This window comes from Anser brachyrhynchus (genome assembly GCF_964034855.1).
Source record: "Anser brachyrhynchus genome assembly, chromosome: 10".
NCBI lineage: Eukaryota > Metazoa > Chordata > Aves > Anseriformes > Anatidae > Anser > Anser brachyrhynchus.
Window position 1 is genome coordinate 7,045,049 of NC_137705.1, and position 20,426 is coordinate 7,065,474.

At 40.4% G+C, this 20,426-nt stretch overlaps 1 protein-coding gene across 11 annotated transcripts in view; it reads left to right on the plus strand.

Moving 5' to 3' along the window:
* The window catches only part of LOC308200195 (uncharacterized protein), an 88,290-nt gene that overhangs the window by 52,536 nt on the left and 15,328 nt on the right, over positions 1-20,426 (plus strand). For 8 of the 11 annotated variants that reach the window (XM_080605465.1, XM_080605468.1, XM_080605466.1 and 5 more), the window contains one exon: positions 15,949-16,042. In XM_080605465.1, the coding sequence (XP_080461591.1) occupies positions 15,949-16,042 (94 nt within the window). Of the gene's footprint in view, positions 1-1,193; positions 2,519-15,948; positions 16,043-20,426 lie in introns of those variants that run through there. The other 3 variants (XR_013955318.1, XR_013955319.1, XR_013955317.1) reach the window with 2 other exon arrangements.

Here is a 20,426-nt window from a genome sequence, read left to right on the forward strand (position 1 = left end):
CTCCTGCCTGTGAATCCTCCCTGTTTAAACTAGCTTGGCCGTGGAAATATTACAGTCCTTTAAGACAAGGGCGTATTGGTGTCAGAAGCTCAGGCCTTCTCCAGGATGAGTCCAAACTCTTTCCTCTGCCACTATCCTTGTGCTTGTGTTGCTGGCTTTTTTGTTTGTTTGTTTGTTTGTTTTTTCTCCAATGTGTAAGTGTGTAAGAAATGCAGGTAAGCAGGGTGCTTAGCTTGTGAGCCTCTAAATCATGTTACTTCTGAGCTTCGCTTTCTCAATGACAGCAAATGGGGATAAAGGTGCTTAATTATCTTCTGTGGATATTGTGGGATAAATTCATTAAAGATTTGGAGTGTTAGAGCTAGATATAATCTGGCCTTTATTAAAATTGCTGTGACTGTAATGCCATTAGTACCCCTGAGCAAATCCCAGCAAACGTAATTTTTTATAATGATGGAGATACAGATCCTCTAATTATCCAGGACAACTCAAATTAGCACCACAAATAACTGCTAAAATTTGAGACTGCATGATGTGAAAGATAATTGATTTTGAATATGTCAGGGCGCAACTGCTGTTAAGTGATGTACAATGTTATTTTCTCCTATTGGATATTTAATCACACTTTGAAGAAACAGAGATGTGATTTATACCATTGCTAGAGACTTTAGGGGGGCAGAAGCCTCAGAGAAACAAGGAGAGGAAAACTCACAGCTTGCTTGAATTTTTTGCCCATTGCCACTTGTATCTCATCTTGTTTAACTAACAGTCAATTTATATCAATTTTACATTGTTTTCAGATTTTAAACTGGGTGCAGTTACCAAATCAGAACGAAGAAATGTTTTTTTTATTGTTCATTTTGGATTCATTGCATTAGTAGAAAAGAAGGATTCCTAGAGAACCTCAGCAGGTTTCCACTGGGGGAATTAAAATAAACCTTGATAACTGATAAGTTGACTCACTCCCTTCAGGTATATATATATATATATATTATTTCTCATTAGTTTGGTATAATTATCTGCAAGCAATGATTGCATGAAGCTGCCTGGATTCCATGTAAATGATATGTCTTTGGCATACCGCACTTTTTGTAAATCGTTTAAAGCAAGGCATTCATCTGTGCTTTGCAGAAGGATACAGAGAGCTTTTGTACCTCAGTTGCATCAAATTGAATATTTCTTTAATCACCCAGGAGAAGAATGCACTTGATTGCATCCTGCAAGCTCTGCCATTATTGTTCCTGGGTGGATCCGGCGGGTGACCTGACTCCGTACCAGTGCTCCTGCAGCTGCCCCGGCCCCTCTCAAGCCCACCAACTCGTCCCCCTTAGGCCAGACCTGCTCCGCTGGGGCCGTAATTGTGCCATAGTCCACAGAAAAGAATGTGAGTGTATGGCGATTAATAATGAAGCTGGCAACCCACTGTGAGGAGATCTATTTTCACGTGAAAATCTTCTCCAAAAAAGTAATGAAGACTTGCTTCATTTGGCTTCTTATCAGGTAGCTGTACAGAAGGTCTTCTCTAGGTAGGGACATTTTTCCTGAGTGTACTTCCCCATTTTTTGTCTTTTACATAGTAACTACTCACTATTTAAGTAACAAACTGTCAAAAAATTAACACCCAGTGCACAAGTTAAATGATTTTTTTTCTAATAACATGGTGCTAACAAGACAATAATTCTTGCTTGAGAAGTTATTAATCCTCCAGAGGAGAAGAGAGAAGCTGATGAAATCTTGGGTCTGTTTTTTCATATAGCTGCATGGTGATGTATTTAATTTTGAAGAATATTAAATAAATCTGAACCTTACCCTCCCCTTTTTTATTTACAGAAAAATAGTAAATGCAAGGTCATGGCTAACAAAGTAGATTGCACTGTCATCAGTTTAGACATTTTTCTGAGAAATATTATGGAAAATATTTATGGGAAAAAAATGATTTATCTTTTTCAGTATGTTCAGTTTTCACTTGTAAGCTCAAAGTTTAAAGTAGTCACTTAAATTAATCTAGGCTTGTTCTTCAGCCATAAGCACTGGAAAGAAATCTTACTCTACTGGTCTCATAAGTTGGCATAGTCAGAGCTGAGAACCAGAAGGCTAAAATAAGAGGACTTGTGATCCTTGCCCTCAGATTACAAGTAAATTACAGATGAAAAATGTAGTTATTTCAGTGGAAGACCCATTCTGAAGCTGTTTTCTGGCAGTGGATAAAAAGGAGTTGAACTGCCCCTGCTGTCTGCCCTCCGGAGACCAAGCGATGGTGCTTTGGGGCACGGTGCTTGGCACGGACAGGACAAACCTCTGCAGCAAGAGGAGGAGGTGATGCTAAAAGGCAGGAGCAAGAAATGCTTGTCTTGTGTTTGGTCCAGCTGCTGGAAAGCAGTGTGTGACATCCTGAAGTGACCAGATGAATACATCTGAATCCTCCTGAGCTGTGCAAGCATGTGGGGGCAGAGTTTTGCCCATAGCATTTTTCATTGAATCTGTGTCAGCAAAACCTCTAAATGTATGTCCACATGAGCAGGTGCAAACATTTGCTTTATTATCTCCATCTGGATGCGAGGCAGTCCAGGCTGGGAGCTCTGCAGCCGTGCTTTATACGCTGATGCAGCCTAACTCAGATTCAATGACGCAAAAAAAAAAAAAGGCATTTCCCAGCTATAAGAGGCTCACATCTGGTGGGACCCAAGCGGGGCCGAGTGAGCACACGACTGCCTGTGCCCATATGTGTAGACGTATCAGATGTAAACATGCATCCAGTTAATTTTCACACGTTTGTTATAGCTTCCTCTGCCTCCACCAAGGCCTCCCACAGCTGCCCTCCTTCTTGATCTTGCTGGGAATGTCTGGATTTATGGCAGTGCAGACTGTTCCCTGCCAGAAGTGGGGCAGTAGCTTCCTTGCATCGAGGAGCATCAAGCAGAGGCAAGCCAGGCTGGGAGGAGACGCAGGCTGATCGCTCCATGTCACCCTCTTAATTTATCAGCCACTGCCATGGAGAACAAGACTGATGGAAGGGGAAGGCTCTTTCAAAGAAACACCCAGGAGGATGTAAAATGTCTTTTAAATTGGGAGGAGGGGCCTCCTTGTAAATCAGCACTTTCCTGCTCATATTTTAGTGAGAGGCTTCCACAAAGTGTCCTCCTGGTGTGGCTTTCTATATGAGCATGTCCCTAAACAGAGCAGCAGGGATGGGAAGTGATTTGTCTCCCAGGTTTGGTGCTTGTTCTTTTGACCAGAACCAAGAAAGAGGGAAATATCAACGACTTCTCATACGTGTACTAAGTGCTCGTGTTGTGGTTGTTCATATTGTCTTTCCTGGGAATATTTGGGCCCTTTTATTGTGACAGCACAGTGCTCTCTCTGCTCATGCAGCACGCTGGTGGTCAAACTTCAGCAAAGGAGAGCAAAATGGGGAGAAGCAGCCTTCCTCTCATTGCATTTTTAAGTCCTGCTGAGGTTTCAGGTGCCCAGGGCGGTGCCGAATGGGACCGGGCTCTCCTTCCTGTGCGCGGGCGGACAGGACAATGGCTCCGACCTGGCCCATGAATCGCAGCCTGGGCTCGCCCTGCAATCAGCTGTGCTGCTCACAGGAAACGAGCCACCTGCCCTGCTTCCTCTCATTTAACTGGTTTATTTTTAAGTGGAAAAGGCTGTGAGTTTTGTTCCTTTTTCTCAGGGACTTCAGGTCCCTGAAGGCTGCTGCAGAACAGTACAGGCAGCCTCGGGAGCCCGCCTGTGGGAACCACTTGCTGGTATCTTCACGCAGCAGCACAGAACTAGAACCAGGGCTATCTGCAAGGCGTTCATGGACCAAAATACTGGGCACGGTGGCAGAAACTCCTGAAGTTATCGGAGCCTCATTCTGCCACGTTCACAAGGAGAGCAGTGGAAAATGTAACTGAACAAAAAGGCAGGTCCTGGCACACTGCTGTAGCTGTGCTGTCCGAGGCTGCATCTCTTGCTGCTGTTTGCGTGGTCCTGGTGAGCAGAGAGGCTCTCCAGCTGGGAGGCAGCACGACTGCCACCAGTTTGATCTGGACTTTTGCTGACATCTACAGTGATATCCCCTGTAAGACTGTCTCACTGTCCAGATGGTACCATCCTGCTTTCCTGGATTTTTCCTCTACAAATCAGTTCTGTAAAACATCAAGGTGGCCTAATTATTTTCTATGCTTTGAAGAAAAGTGTTGTGTTTGTGCTCTTCCATTCAGCCCCTGCAATGCCTCCAGCCTGTACCACGTTGCTCCTTGTGAAGACAGCTGGCCTAACTCCAGCTGGGTGCTGTGGGTCCAGGTACGGTGCTGTGCCCAGGCGAGGTGTTCCTGTGAGGTAACACTGTTTCTGGGACCAGGCTGGGTTTGTCTGTGTGGCACAGCATTGCAGTGTGTAGATGTGCTAGTTTCTTTGTGTATCTGGCTTGGGGATCTCCAGCACAGCTCTGCATTACATGGTGTAAGCATGCCTGTATTTGCAAGACTCAAGAAGTAATTAATGACTAAGTAGAAAACTAAGGAATGCATGTACAGATCCTTTCTTAGGGCAATTCAAGGCCCATCCATGTTGACAAACCTCTCCTTTTATTCTCCTCTTTATCTATACTAATTCACTTTAGTACCAATTAATCCACATCTTTCAACTTGCTCACCCATCCTCTTTTTTTTTTTTTTTTTAACCGTGTTAGAATTGTTTCTGGATGTGGTTCTTTATCTTTCACTGAAGTACTGAATTTCTGCCAACCCAATGGTTCTCTTACAAAGAGGAATGTCAAGTGTTTGAGAACAATTAGCTTTAGTCAAAGGGAGGTTCAAAAATAGCACACTGCCACATGTATAAGAACAAAACCTGTCGTAATGGTATTAGGGTGAACTTTAGCCATAGTTCTAGCTAAAGAATTTATTTATTAGACTTCTATCTGCAGGGGAAGGGGAGGGAAAGAGGAGAGTCCCTGAGCCATATTTCCCATTGGGTTCTGCTGGAAAAGGCACACACCATTTCGCTTTATCTCTGCAAAGCTGTGTACGTAGGTAATTGAAGAGAAGGGTCTTACCTGCCTGCCCTTTGTCTTTGCATGGTTATCTCTGCAAAGCAAGGCTCTGCAGGTGCAGAAGACAGACTGGACTGAATTTAAAATTGCCAGCCTTATCACTTCTGTGATATTTCCTCCAGATTTACCAGGCTCCTGTGACTAAAATCTTAGCAGTGTTTTTTGGTGATGGTGTGTTTTTGTATGTATTTTTCTTTGTTTTTGTTTGCCTACAATTCCTTTCATAAGGTGTGCAGTTTTAGCCTGTGAACAAGCTAGAGGTCTGCAGAATGCCACACAAACTCAGTAGTACTTATTCTGGACTCCTGATCGTTCCTCTCTGTCTCTTCACCCTATTTTTAAATATCCTCACAAATCCTTACTTCAACACATCCTCAGTCTTGGTTCAGGAAGTAACTGATGATATTAATATAAACCATGTAAACAAGGCATCATTGCACAAGGCCAACGTACAATGCTATTCACTGATGTTTCTAGCTAGGACAGTTTCATTCCCCTTTTTTGAATACCTGTTTTTTTGGACTGTAACCTTTCTTTTCTTTTCAGTGTTTGTCTCTTCCCTATTGACAAATGCTGGGTTTTATTTTGAGTCTTACAAAACATGAACCAGCCTGGCTTTTCTCATTAACTTCCCTATTATCATAAGCACCGCCACCCGCAACATCAATCATGTTAGCAGCATGGTGCTGGAAGCTGCGTTTATTAGCCAGCCCATATTCCCTCTTAGAGCTAGAAGGCAGAATGGAAAAATATTGCAAGGTCATGCTTTCAGGATAGGTATTTTCTCCTTGCCTACTTTTAAGGGGTGCAATAAAAAACATAAAATAATAAAAAGTATATATCTTAAATGAAACTCTCAAGAAGCTGAAATCCAGAGAAGACCAAACTCTGGCTCCTTTTGCACTGGGATACCAAGCAGTCATGCAACCGTGCAGGAGTGGGACCCTTTTTATTTCATAGGTAAGAATAGCTGGAGTTAAATCAAAAGGAGAGTCTTTTATTCAAAGTCACTTCATTACCCTACTGCTGGTTTTCTAGAAAAAAATAAATAAAAAAAAATGCAGTGCATTGCAGTAATGGTAACCAGAAAAATACCTTGAAGTTTTAAAGCAGGATGCGTAGCTCATACTGCTTAATGAGTGATGAATGACACAAGCTGCACTGAAAAAAATTATATAAACACATTATTTGAGCTAACACAGCAAAACATTTTAGATATAAATTAAGAAAAACTGCAGTCTTGTGGTCCTTGGCAGTTATTTGCAAGCCTCTTGAAATACTTGCTTATCCGCCTTTCTCATAAGAAATTAGGCAATTACAATAAATAAGTCTGAAACTGGAGAACATCAAGCAGTGAATCATTATGGCATCATTACACGTGAAGCAGTAATGAGGAGAAGGCCAAAAGCAAATGCAAAGGTTTTTTCAGCTTCAGGAAATCTATTTTAAATAAGATTGAAATAGATGCCTAAAATAATTTTAACGTAATTCTTTCGAAAAAGCAGTTACACAATGGTAATTATGAAGAGGCATTTGCAGCCAGAAATTGAACTTCATCCTATTCAGTATATTTCTAAACAGGAAAGAAACAATTACCATGTCATTGAACTAATCACAAAAGTTTGGATAGGGGAACCGTACATTACAAAAAAAAAAAAAAAAAAAAAGGAAAATGTAGTCTGGAATTGCACTGAATGAAGTTCTGAAAGATGGAGGCAAATTAACTTTTTCATTCTGGTATGGTTTGGTAACATCAATATATATACATTCTTTGTTAATTTTGACTGTCCTGGCATAGTGTGTGCATGCTCAATATTATGTATATAAAATATAGCTTGAAAATATGATACTGTGTAATGACTATATTGCAAGAAAAGATTTTGAGACCAGCCCAGCTGGGTTTTTGGGCTGTTGTTTTGGTTTTGGTTTTGGTTGTTGGTAGTGGAGGTAGGGTGTATTTTTTCCAGTTCTAGCATTGATTCAATTTTTTTTCCTTTCCTTCTGAATCAGCACAAGAGTACATCTAAAGACGCTTGATGTTATTTTTCAGGGTAAAAATTCAAGCTTTGTGTTTAAAAAGAAAAAAAAAAAAGAAATAAAAAGCATGATATTCCTTACAAATCCCATCACATTGAAATTTTTTTCAGCTCCCTGAACATCAAAAGGAATGATCAGCAAGTCTCAGGTTTGTCCTGATTTGATGATTTTAAAGTAATATTTTTTTTTGACATTGCCAATACGAACTTGGTAAGGTCTGCAGAGCACAGTTCCAGAGGTATAGACATCCAGCAGATGCAGATAAAATGAGCCACTGGTGCTCATAAAAGGAGTTGTTGATCTCCTATTCTGCTTGTTCTCTGTAGATGAAATCAAGAAACTGATGCCCACGCTTGCCAAAAACTGCAATCTGATCACGACAGGCAGGACTGATGGCTTTGATTGCTGAGCACTCCACACAGTCCTCTGCTCTGGCTGCACTGTGATTAATCACAGCAATGGGCCATCATACCTGGGAAAATTTTCTGTCATTTAAAAATAATAATAACGAAAAAATCCATTCTGCTTTTCAGATCAAGGGTTTTTTCTTTTTAATAAAATGTGTCAAACTAGGGCAAATTGGGTGGAAAAGACTATTTGAACTGCCTCATGTTTGCTCAAAGCTAGTGACTGTTTTAAGGATACCTCTTAATCATGTGCTTAGTATTTGTAAGCTATAAGAACGTACTTAGCTCTGAGCACATATCTGAGTACCAACCTGAAGAATGAGAGTTGGGAACCTAGTATCTTTTCCAGACCTTAAATGTGCTGTAATGCAATGGATGGCTAAACTTTCAGTACTGCAGAGGACAAGAATCCTCCAAGGCAGACATAGTTCAAGAGAGGCGATTGTTGATTTGGGTAATGACAGGGATGAGAACTCAAAATTTGGGTTAAAATGGGGTGTACATGAAATGCAGCTGGAAAATGTGTAGGAGATGATAGTGTCTGGCAAGGGGAAGCATTGTGCCACTGCTCATGAAAGGACAAGGTATAGCAAATTGAGTCATTATGAAGAGGTGAACCTTGATGTTGGCCTGAAGGAAATTATAGTCCATTTCAGAGTATTTGGCTTGGGTTCAGAGCAAAATATATAACTTCTAATAAGGATGTGAACATTTTAACAGTAGTGTCTGAAGTACCCTTTGTGTAGACTCCAACCACTCACTAAACTACTGAGGAAACCTCTCATCATCCTGTTGAGAGGTGAAGGCAATAGATGTTGAGTAAAAGGACTAGTAGCTCATTTTCCTCTTTAGAAGTACGACACATGAGAGGAGTGGTAGGTGCCTCCTTTGTAGGTGCCTCCTTTGTTGCTTTGTGCCTATATTCGGATCCTTTTGTTTCTATCAGTACTTTGGCTTCACAATGTGTTTGTTGCTCAGAAGGGGCGAGGCTGTGACTCTGAACGGATGGTACTCACTTGCAGCACGTTTCTAAGGGCCCTAGAGAGGCCGAGAATCCAAGGTGCTGACTAAACTTGTAGCAGTGCTTGCAGTCTGAGTAAATAAAAGAGGAACAGAAAAGTTCAGTGACATGCAACGACCCCTTGGGAGGAAGCAGCAGCCTGGAGTTAGCGCAGCTGCCCTGACTTGTAGTCCATTGCCTTTTCCACTGGATATTGCATACAGATATCTTGGATTGTGCAAAAAGTATTGAATGATATTCACCAAATGAGTAGCTTATCATGGTTATCCCTACAAAGTCTTGCACCAGAAGGAACTGAAAAACAGACATCAAATTATAGACCCATAGCTGTATCCTGAACATATCTGTTTAATGCAGTAATGTATAACTGCTTGGTTATTGACAATGAAATCCTCATGCTGCTATCATCTCCACCTGTCTCAGAATGCATTGAGATCAGCCCCTAGATTTATTTCTTGCTCTTGGTCTCAGGTGTAGCAATTAAAGAAATGTTCTGTATTGCTGAGAGCACCAGATGTGTGCAGTGGAGCATCCTCTACTGACAAACATTTTGCTTTTAATAGTTCCTTTGGGTACATATTGGCGTCTGGTTTTATTTTTCTGTTTATACTTTATTTTTCTGTTTTATGGAGCTGTTTCCTTGATGGGGTTTTTCAGTTTCTTGCCTCAGAGGGTATTTTGGGGTAGCATGTACCGTGGTACAGCAGCATTAAGAGCTGTCTCCTGTTTCTCTCGTCAGTTTTTAAGGTCGTGATAAAATCTCCATTTGAATTGTCCCATATGAAACAAGAGAAATGCAAAATGCCAACTGATTTGGAAGCCTGCGTTGTGGATTGTGCTAGCTTTACCTGGGCCTTCCTGATGTCTTCTCAATATCTCTGTTTTCATCCTTGACCTGGAACCAGTCTTAACAAATATACGGCAAGGTCCATTCAGGAGCTAAGGTCAAGGAGCAAGGCTTTTCAGTCACAGTAGTTGCCAACCTTCCACCCACAGCCTGGAGGTGGTTGACACCTAGAAGAAGGTGGGTGGTTTTCTTTCAAGGTCTATGTTTGCAGACATTCTCCTCCAAGCTAACTTTCAGGTGGATCTTTATTTCCAAGCAAAACAAGCTGTTAGGTTGCAAATCTCAGTGAGAGTCAAATGATGAAAGAACAGAGTGCAGAACCAGGTATATTCTAAGGATTTAGAGAATTTGTTTTACTCTGGGATATTTGGACCCAGAGGGTGCCAGGATGGATCTGTGTGTCTAGCTGTGAAGAGAGAAGAGCCACAAACTATGTGTATTCTTGTAAATAGAGTAGACAGTCTTTCCGGGCTGCTGCGAGTGATTATCTTACTTCCTAAAGGGTGGAATGTGACTGCTTTGGCTAGAGTATGAGTGATTTTAAATGTTGTTCAGCAGGGTGGATGCTATTTCCTCAAAATAATGCAGTCAGTGAAAAAAAGCAATCTACACACGCTTATTATTTATAAGGAGTGGCAGGTGTATCGTAACTGAGAACCATGACTACAGAATTCTAATTTGGGAACCCCTTACCTTGCAAAAAAAATAATTTATTTACTTTTTCAAACCATGGTTCTGGTAAATCATGATGAGTGAAAGATTAAAGCTCTGTCAGATAAAAAGAATTTCTGTTCTATTTCAACTATCCCAGTGTTCAAAAGAGAATGAAATATGCAGCAATTCACACGGCATAAATATTGAATAACCACTGCAATGGATTGTATTAATAGATATACAAGATGAATAAAAACATATTTGACTTAGTCCTTGGTTGATGGTGTCAGTGGATTACAAGAATTAACCTGTCTTCTGCAAATGTTACCCATCAAATAGCTATAATTCAAACCCTTCCTGGTTTTTTTTTTGTGTTTTTTTTTTGTTTGCTGTGTGGGTTTTTCTTAATCTCTCACAGAAAAACAAAGTATTTATGGTAAATAACGTCCCTTACATCATTTTGCTTCTCTACAGTTAGATCCTGATCTTACCTGTCTAAATTCATGCACGTGAATGTTCCCATTCATTGAGGTAAGAAAGCTTTTTACATCCTTAAAGTGTTTTGGGACTTGGGGCCACGATGTGTGAAATTAAGCCCTGACCTCACTTCACAACCCATGCATCTACTTGGCCTGATATTACGTGACATAATTTGGGCATAAATTTTGTATGAGGATTCTTGAAACGAAAATAGGAGCCAGGGTCCCACTGACTGCCAGCAGCGATGAGGTCCCATGCTTCCTTCTCTCCTGCTGTTTCAAGATGAGCATTTTGGGGGTGGAGGTTATCAGGAGTTCCTGTCCACATGTAGCATCCTAATCCTTTATGCTGACATGGATGGACTGTTTCCTAGGAGACAGCTCAAATAAAACAATAATAATGACTGAGAGAGATTCATGTTAAAAATGTATGCAGAGTTCATCTTTACAGAGAACTCCAAGGTATTGCAGATATGATCCATTTCCCGCTTCATTGTGCGGCGAAAGTTGTGTGATTGGACCATCAAAACTCTTTTAATCCAGTTGCCTAAGGAGAGCTGCAGAGAACCTCTCTGGCCCTGGCCCTGACTCTTGGTGGCTCACAGTCCTCTCTGTGCCAACCCTGCACAGTAGCTTCTCCAACAGGTTGGGGATGAGCAGGAGTGATGTTAGTAAGGGGGTTCTTCCCTCCATCCTCATGGAAGATTGGGGTGCAGTGTGCTTCAGGGCCCAAAAAAATAAGGCTACAATTCACTATCCCCTTGTGTTTTTGAGTTACCCTGTTTTGATTAGCTTTCCTCCACCTCCTGTGGCTTTTCAGATCAAGTCCAGTAAAAGAATTGCCCATGAGTTTGTATCAGAGGGGTATGTCTCTAGGAAATATATTACCTGGATTAAAATGTGCTAATTCAGAAACACCTTTCCCACCCTTTAGCTGTTCTTGTTAGGGAAAAATCCTCCGCTTCAAGCTCCAGCTAACAGATTACCTGCCAGTTCTGTAGCTGTGCTCTGAATTAATCTGCTCCAAAAGCCAGCAGAGGTGACTTATATTTGGGCACAGGAAAGCAGGGAGATGAAAAGCCTTAGGAAAACTTTGACAAACATCTTTGAGTATTTGACTGGCTATGCACATCTGTTGCTGAATGAAGAATGTAAGTAACATGCCAAACAGGGAGAGGAGAGGTGATCAACAGGGAAAAGGCAGCTTTTGTGCCTGCACTGAACGTTTCCTTTTCAGAGGAGAAGAAATATGCTGAATTACCTGTAGGAGGTGTGCCTGCTTTTGTTAATAGATGTACCTGCTCCATGGATTAATTGCTAACTGATCAGATCCTGTACTGAGGTATGCTGGTATCCTTCTCAGGTGAGCGGAGCTACACCCATGCAGAGCACCTTAACGTGACTGATTTCATCCCACATGTTTAAACTTGCCTTACGAACTTGTTTGCATAGCCGAACTGAAATCTGCCCCCTCCATTCCCCGATTTCAGGCGATGATGTCTCCTCATAAATCCTGGATGCGATAGCACCAGCGTGACCCATCACTTCATTACAGCGATGTGCAAAGCTGTGTGTTGTACTGAGGAGGAATTTATCTGGTCAGAATGGACCCAGTCCAGGAACAAATAAAGGAGTTAGGAATCTGGTTATTTCTGGGCCAGTTCTGTATGAGTTACTGCTTCTCAATTTTCTTGCTGTCAGCTAGTTTTTCCTCTCTTCATTTTCCCTCCCCACGCAGGAGGTGAGGTGTCCAGCTAACATAGGCATCTTGATTAGCTCCTACACCCAGCTGATTTTTAACAACACAGTTGTCAGGAGAGCTGACCTGAATTTAGGTTCAGGTGGGAATGAGATGTACCTCGTTCATTGTCAGTCGAGCACTGGCTGCTTTGGGGCATGCCACGCTTGTTCCAAACGTGAGGATCCAGGAGCGCGGTGGTTCTTGAGGCATCCCTGCCTGGCTCAGCGCATGCCGCCTGGGAGGGGCAGGCTGGTTTCCTTGGCTTTAGCTTTGTATAGACGAAGAATCCTCATACAGGGAGGTGATTTCCTGATGACCAGATATTGTATATCTTCTGCATAACATTTGTATAACATTTTTCATTGTCAACAGGAAGGGATTAAAGCAAGATGGTATGTCAAGCTCTAAGCTGCTGTGCACTGGTTCATTGCACAGTCAGAGGATATGAGTGGTAGGAGAAACAAACCATTTATTTCCATTTTATTTTATTTTTCAAACTTTCTTTATGATTATTTTCCAATGATTTAAAAGGTAGTTCATGGCCAAGAAAAAACAGCTAGCTTGTTTAGTCTGATGCGGTATATATCACTTGTTTATTTCTTCCAGGGCATTGCTTTTTCCATATATTTACTTAATGGTTTATATTTGACTAATGCACATCTTTCAGAAAGGCATCCAGACTTGATTCAATGGTTGCTGGAATTTCCTATGTTTCCTAAAACATTAAAAATGACATTTGTGTGTCAAGAGCCTCCTTTGCAAAATTGTTCAATGACTCCCCTATGCAAGCTTTGCAGACCCGATGACTTAGCAGATGTAACACCTGTAGCTACTCTCTAAGGTTTTAAAGTATTTCTTTGGTCTTGTATGAACGCTTTGTCTTGCATCTTGCCAAATACAGGACTGAAATATTTACTGATCACTTTTGTCCATTCTGCACATTTAAGTTGTCATTTCTGGGTAGCCTGAGACTTGTAGAGATGGGCTGTAAACTGTGGTGGTTTTCATCTGAAAAGAAGATGTTGCTGAGGGGAAGGCATGGGTGTATGTCTTTAGCTGCAGCGTGGTGACAGCTCTTCAATTACCGCCTTTGGAGTACAATGTTTTAGTCCGTGCCTGTTCTGGAGGATGGAATAAGCAAATATTTTATTCTACAGAATTGCTTTACCCTTTTGTAAAACTTTCTATTTATTTATCAAGTTTATTTAATTTTTTATTATTATTCAAATTTTCATTTGTTTGGGAAGTACTTCTACAGGGCCTCATGGAAATGTTAGCTGTATGTTTTGTGTCCTGTTCCATCCCAGGTATGTGCCTCTCTGGTCCTAGCACTCCTCAACTCTGACATGCATATTCTGTGCTGTAAACTCAAAACTGGGCAAAAACTAGTTTGTTGAATTAAAATGGTTTCAAATTCTTACTCTCCTGGGGAACTTGTCCTTTTCCAGGGCTAAGGACAAAACCTCCTGCTGGCATCCCCAAGGCTGAAACAGGGCACTGTGGGATGTGAAGCAATTAAAAAAAGTCAATGTAGGATGAGTCTGGGCTCTATGTTTGTAGAACAACAAGCCTTTCTGATGAAGGAAATGATGCCTCAGATCAGGATGGGTTCAGTTCTCATCTGAGGGTGGAGGGAAATCCTCTGGACAAAATAAATAAATCTAAATTGGAATCTGGAATGTTTCTGTGGGATTTCCTTCTAAAACAGATGTGAATTAATCCATTCTGGTTCTTGTCCTTCTGTCAGTTGCTCTTTAGTGATGACCTTTGTGTATTTTTACAACATGCATCATTTCATCATTTAATTTTTAAATTAATATACTTCTCTTCTTAAAATAAAACTTTAAGATGTATTCTGCAATGACGGCAGCCTAAACTCATTATAAATGACTAAAATAAAATTATTTTTTTCATGTTAATAAACCCTTCCATAAAAATAACCGTTGAGAGTATATATTCGCTGCCAAAATTCTGAAGAATGTCAAATCACTAAACTGGGGAAATTACTAGCTAGACACCTGGAATTGGAGCTTCTTGAGTAATAAACTAGCTTTTGACAGCTGTAACCTCTTTTGCAGGTGCAAAAGGAACATTTTCTTTTTATTTTATCCTTTTTCCATCAGGTAATGACTAGAATATTACAAGTTGTGAAAACAACTAGGAGTTGAAACAACAGCAAAATTTGTTTACCCTCTTCCATCTTATGAGTAAAAGGAGCGTGTGGGAGTCTGATCAATTCTGATCTCAGAGAACATGGAAAGACGTAAAAAATAGCTCAGATGGCTAATTGCTGATGTTATTTCTACTCTTAGGTACATCAACTACCTCGAAATGCAATGAATATTTTAATAATATTTCCTAAAATGTTCAGGACACAATTTAGGTCTTTTTAAAGAGTTCTCTGCATACTTTTGTTTAGAAGCAGCATGACACAAAGCACTTTAAAAAGGTAATTGAATGACTAAAAATGTCATGTCCTATTTTCTCCCAAAACAAATGTAAAAATCAAGACAAGATAAATGCAGATGTACATATTGATGTACATATAGTTTTAACGTGTTCTCTTAGTTAACAAAAACAAATATTAACTACAACATCAAAGCTACCCTTGTTTGCAATTAAGCATTTCTGTTCATTGAGAGTCTTTGAGAATAACTCTTTCTTATGAATATCTGTTAGAAGGCAAAAATGCAATACAAATTGAGCTTATCTGAATTTGGATTTCTTGGTTCTGATTTAAATCACAATTAACTAAACTGATTTAAATCAAAGTGATATAAATTGGTCCATCCTGCTTTGAAACTAATTAAGGGTGTGCCTTGAAAGCATGCTTATTTCACTGTTCTGACTCAGTGGGTTCTCAGTATTGCTCAATTCTTAATAAATCACAGCAAGTGATGGAATTCTTATTTATTGCAGCAGTCTCAACATCTGAATTTTAGGCCACTGAAGAATAGATTAACATTTATAATTGCTACGTTGATCAGTAACGCAAATTAAAAATGGGAATTTCAAAACAAATTAACCTTTGCAACATGTCATGTGGAGACAGACAGACAGTGGAATCACTGAAAAGGCTCCCCTTCTTGAACTGATTTGCCACAAATCAGCGGATCCTCCTTGCTGCTTTACTGCTCTGCAGCAGGAGGCCTCTGGAGTCTAAATGTCCAAAAAATAAACTCTGATAACAGACAGAACAACATGGACTGTGTGAGCCTGACAAGTAACTTCACTGGTGATCATTTCTTTGAGGTTTTCCAGGCAAACTTGAGTATTTCGGGACTAAGACTAGAATTTTTAAGCTAAGACCAATAGGGTATATATATAATTAGATGCATGCAGGCTCTGACTTATTGAGGTTTGTACTTCCCTATATCTATATTTAACTTTTAATAAGACATTGCTATAAAGCAATCGGTGGAAAAAATGGTCTTCTGTCCCCACTTGTTCTGCCTAAAATCTGCCAGTCCCACATTTTGCTGAGAACCCTTCAGTGCTCCTTTGATTTTGATGCCACCATGTGAAACCTGAGGAGGTCCAAGGCTGCTCCTTCCATGCCCAGACACCCACAGAGGAGGAAGTCACTGCCAAATACAAGCAAATGTTGCATCCCATGGAGGGATGTGTGAGGCAGTCTAAGGCTGGACAGCTGTGGAGGGCAGGAAGGAGCAATGGCATTGCCTATCAGAGCAAACAGCTTCGGTCTCTTCTCTTGCAGATATGTCACCGCCTGGGAAGCTCTTGTCAAATGACACAGCTGATGAGGACTTCAAACTCACCATGCAGTGCTGTCCCAAGGAACAGGACACAAGGTAATTGTGCTCTCCACATATGTATGTATGGTTCATTCTACCACCATGGTCTATGGGCTCCTGGAAAGTTGCTGTTTTCACATTAGCAGTGTTCTGCCCAAAGTTTCAGTTCCTATTGAATACCTTCAGTGTGAATCAACGATGAGTGAAGGTGAATGGTGAAGAAGTATTTCCTGTTTCTCATATTTTAACTGTGCCCCTACAGTCCTTACCAGAACTGAGTAGTGTGAAACTGACATGGACTACATGACCCTTTAGTCTCACCCTGTGGAAAATGTTGGATTATGCAGATGCTTGTGAACATGCTTTGTGCAACAGTACAGCTATTGTGTAACTTCTCTTTCTCTGATGAGTGGACTGACATGGGGGGGAAACTGGTGGCATTATCTCCTGATCCCAGGGCTCCAGGAGGAGACAGTTAGGGAACTAAGAGTGATACTAAAAGCTTCCTATGAACAGAATGTTATTTTTTTCCTAAACAAAACTAAGACAAATCTAAAACTAAAAGAATCTAATCTAAGCAGAGGAGAATAAACACAGAACTGTGTTGAGTATTGCCATTGCAGCTCACAGGGAATGGCCTTTTTGGTAATAGGAAAGCAAATCCAGGGAGGATCTTAAAGCCGTCTAGACCTGAGCAGTGGGAATGCAGAAAGCTTTCTATGTGGTAAAACACGGGTGAACAACCTACCTCCTGAAGCTATATAGCAGGGTGCAAATGGCACTTGTTGAGGTTCAGCAGTCACAGCATGCAGGGTGGGGACAGTCCTCCTCTTCCTGCTGGGGCTGTGTGAGGTACTCTTGGTTTCTGTCGGGCTGAAGGCAGCAAAAAGTGGTTGGTAGGTGAAAAAGTGCTGATGTGGTGGTATTGATAAGGCTACTGAATAGTCAGCCAAATACTTGGAATATTTTCCAAAAGATTTGGCAGACAATACTGGGTTGCAGTTCCCACCCAGAGAAAAAAAAAAAAAAAAAAGTACCTGTCTGCCTCGTTCAGTAGATGTTTGCAGCTACTGGTAATGTTGTTGGCAATAGGAGCCTGTTAATAGACAAAGTGATTCCTCTTCTAATGCATGCAAAGATTGTGCAACTTCCATAGATATTTAGTTAAACATGTCCTGCTTTGCATACCTCATTTTTCTCATATAAATAAACTGCAGTTTGTTCAGGAACCTCTCCCTTTGCTCATGTTATATTCTTTGCTGAATACTTCTCCCCACTAAGGAGAATGAAGCATTATTGCTTATAGATTCTTTCCAAAATCAAACTTATTTAGTCCGGTTAGCCTTTCTGATCTGTCTTACTACTGATATTTATACAGATGCACTGTCAAAACCAAATTTATTGCAATGTTCATTGGACTGACTTTGAGGTTATTTGTAATGTGGTTGGATGGCTATTTATTAGACTTGTCACAGTATATATTTAACACATCTATAGCTGTCTAGCTGGGATTATGACATAAAGCAGTATTTATTATATATAATGCAACAAATGCTACAGAAAGAATAATTTTTAAGAAAGATGCAGCTAGCAGAGTAATGGAAGCACAAAGAACAAGAAATGTGGTATTAAATAGCAACTCCCAGCCGGGCTGAGGGAGGGGAATATTGAGGATGTGAGGAAGTCCAGGTGCAGATTTCAAGCTTTTTAAAGTGCACCAGCACTCTGTTGAACAGCTGACCTTTCCCTCATGAAATGGACATTTTTCATTTAGAAAAGGAAATGAGAATCTTCTTCTTTGATTTCTGCACTGATTAAATAGAGTTAAAGAGTTCTGTGGGACCATTTTCTGTACAAAACAATTTCATAACAATCAAGCGTTTCACAGGCAGGTGTTACTTTGACATTTTTAATGTTTCATGTTAAGGTGGTATTGACTATTGTATTTCATTGTGATGAGTTCAAATTACTTTTTTTATATCAGTGTTTTATAATTTATATCAATTTATAATTTATAACAGTGTTTTATAATTTCTTATTTAGGTGAGTGTTTCACTGTTTTGCAATCATGACACTTTTTTGCACCATCAGACCAAAATGTTTTAGTCTATCTTAACATTTGAGATGTTTTGTTTTGTTTTAACTACCATTTAAGTCAGAAAATAAATACAAATGTTGAACTTCCAATGAATACATCTGGATGTGGCTTGCTTGCAAGGAAGATGAGATTGTAAGGGCACAGATTTTCCAAATAATTACAAATTTCCTTTAAAAATAGTTTACTATAATCTTCAGAAAATGCAAATTCCTTAGAAAAACAAATCCCTAGCTTTCGTACACAGATGATCTTGAAATATTTCATTGAAAAAGTTTGTTGAGTTACTTCTGTGGAACAGATAGAGCCATTTCTGTGGGAGGATGTGGAGGGGAGAGGAAATGAGGCCACTGGCAGACCTTGCAGGTGCGAGGGACTTTCCATTTCTCATGGAGATGCAGCAGGGAAAGGAGGGAGTGTGTGGTGAAAGGAGTTGTTCTCCTTTTTCTCGTGCCTCTTTTTTTGCCCTTTCTCATGGCAAAAGAGCACATCTTCAGGCAGTGTCACTGCTGAACGGAAGTAGTGGGCTCCATCCTAGCTTTCAATTCCCCAGATTAATTCAAGTTGTCCAACCCAAGTCCCATGGGATCACCTTCCATGCACATAGTGGGACACGGTTTTAAGGAGTGACTGTGGCTGCTGGGGACCAATAAATACATATTTATCCATTCCTTCTTTCAGGAAAAAAAAAATAACAAAGAGCTGAAATACTTCAGTCTTTTCATACTAGAGCCCAGAATGGTTTAGGTTGAGACATGGAAAGGCATGGGGGAAAACTTCTTGTCCAGTCACACCCATGGACTGCAAAGAGTTTTAATAATGATTTTCAAAAAAATGAGTTTAGCCACCAGCTAAATTCAAGCTAACACCAGTGGGGAAACTACAACAGGTAATTCCAAGAGACCATAAGTTTTCTTAAATTCATTAGAAGCCTGTGGAGACTTAAAGAGAACATAACTGAAAATAATTACGTAGGAATTATGGAGTTCAAGTAGAATGCGTTAGTCTGCTCAAACAAAACTTCAGGGGAGATGAATTAGAGTGGATTATTAGCATATACCACTTTTTTAAGACATTTTGCCAGGAAGGAAAAACAGAATTATGTAAAGGAGCTGAAGGTTCATGTTTCCATAATAGCTATATCTGCACTATCCTACCTGAAAAAATAATTCTCTGCAGGTGGTGTTGCTGTTGAATATTTTTGATTTCTTAGCTATTTTATTTTTCCCCTGTAAGCAGCCCCTTTGAGTATGAATATTAACCCACAATCCTCTTTTAGCTAAAACTTCCTTTGGCTGCATCACGTCTGGGTGATGGCTCTTACAGGGAGCAAAGAGGAACAAGTAAAAAAGATTAGAAATATGCTTGCAATAATTCATTTTTATTTGAGCTCATTCATTCTAATTGTTCTCCTGAGGCTCGATCCAGAGCATAGCAAAGCCCAAAGGGGCTCACTGGGCTGTGGGTCAGGTTTTTGGGTCACCTGTGCATGGTGAGGGGAGAATAATGAGCAGCACACCGCGTGGTGCCAGCTCCTCTGGCCTTATTCTGATGACAGCAATAAGGATTTGGCCACCGATTTCACTAAATGCAGTCTCAGGGCTGGAGGAGGGCATCGCCAGTCACTCCTGCGGCAAAAGGCAGTCACAGACCTTAATGCTCAGCAGGCTGGGGTGTGTGTCCCAGTAATGCAGCTGACCGTGCCCTGATTAACGGGGGCACATTGTGCCCCGGTGTTCTCCCTGTAGAGTTAGCTGTTTTCTAGATGACAGTGGTCAAAGAAGTTGTGGAAGTCACTGCAGGGACTTGGTGTGATTATAAATATGTTTCTATATGCAATTAAGAGTGCTGTGATGGATGGTTTGTACTATCCTCTGATATAAGTAGGCTGGGATTAATTATGTGTTTTACATACAGAACTACATATATTAAAAACTGTCTAGAGTGCACTTTAATTCTTCTTTTTATTTTTCCTTAATAGAATTTTTTAAACCAATTCAAAAAGTTTGGTTTTGTACACATAAGTTTCATTCACTGCTCCCTAGATGTGGCATCAGAGGGAGAAATGAGATCCAGGGACCCTTGCCATTAATCTTGCCATTCCCTTGCCATTAATCTAATAAAGCTCTACTTTGTTCGTAATTTACTACACCCTTCAATAAGCATTGTAATATTTGTGCAGGGCAAGTATATAAATCATTGTTGCCCTTCTCTACTTTTTTACTTATCTGGTTCTTTCAAGGTCACTAACCTACCTTATAGCTTTCATCTGGTTTAAATATTCTGCTATTACCTTTTACACCTCACTTCCTAGTCCATGCCCATTTAGATATCTGCAGCTGCTTC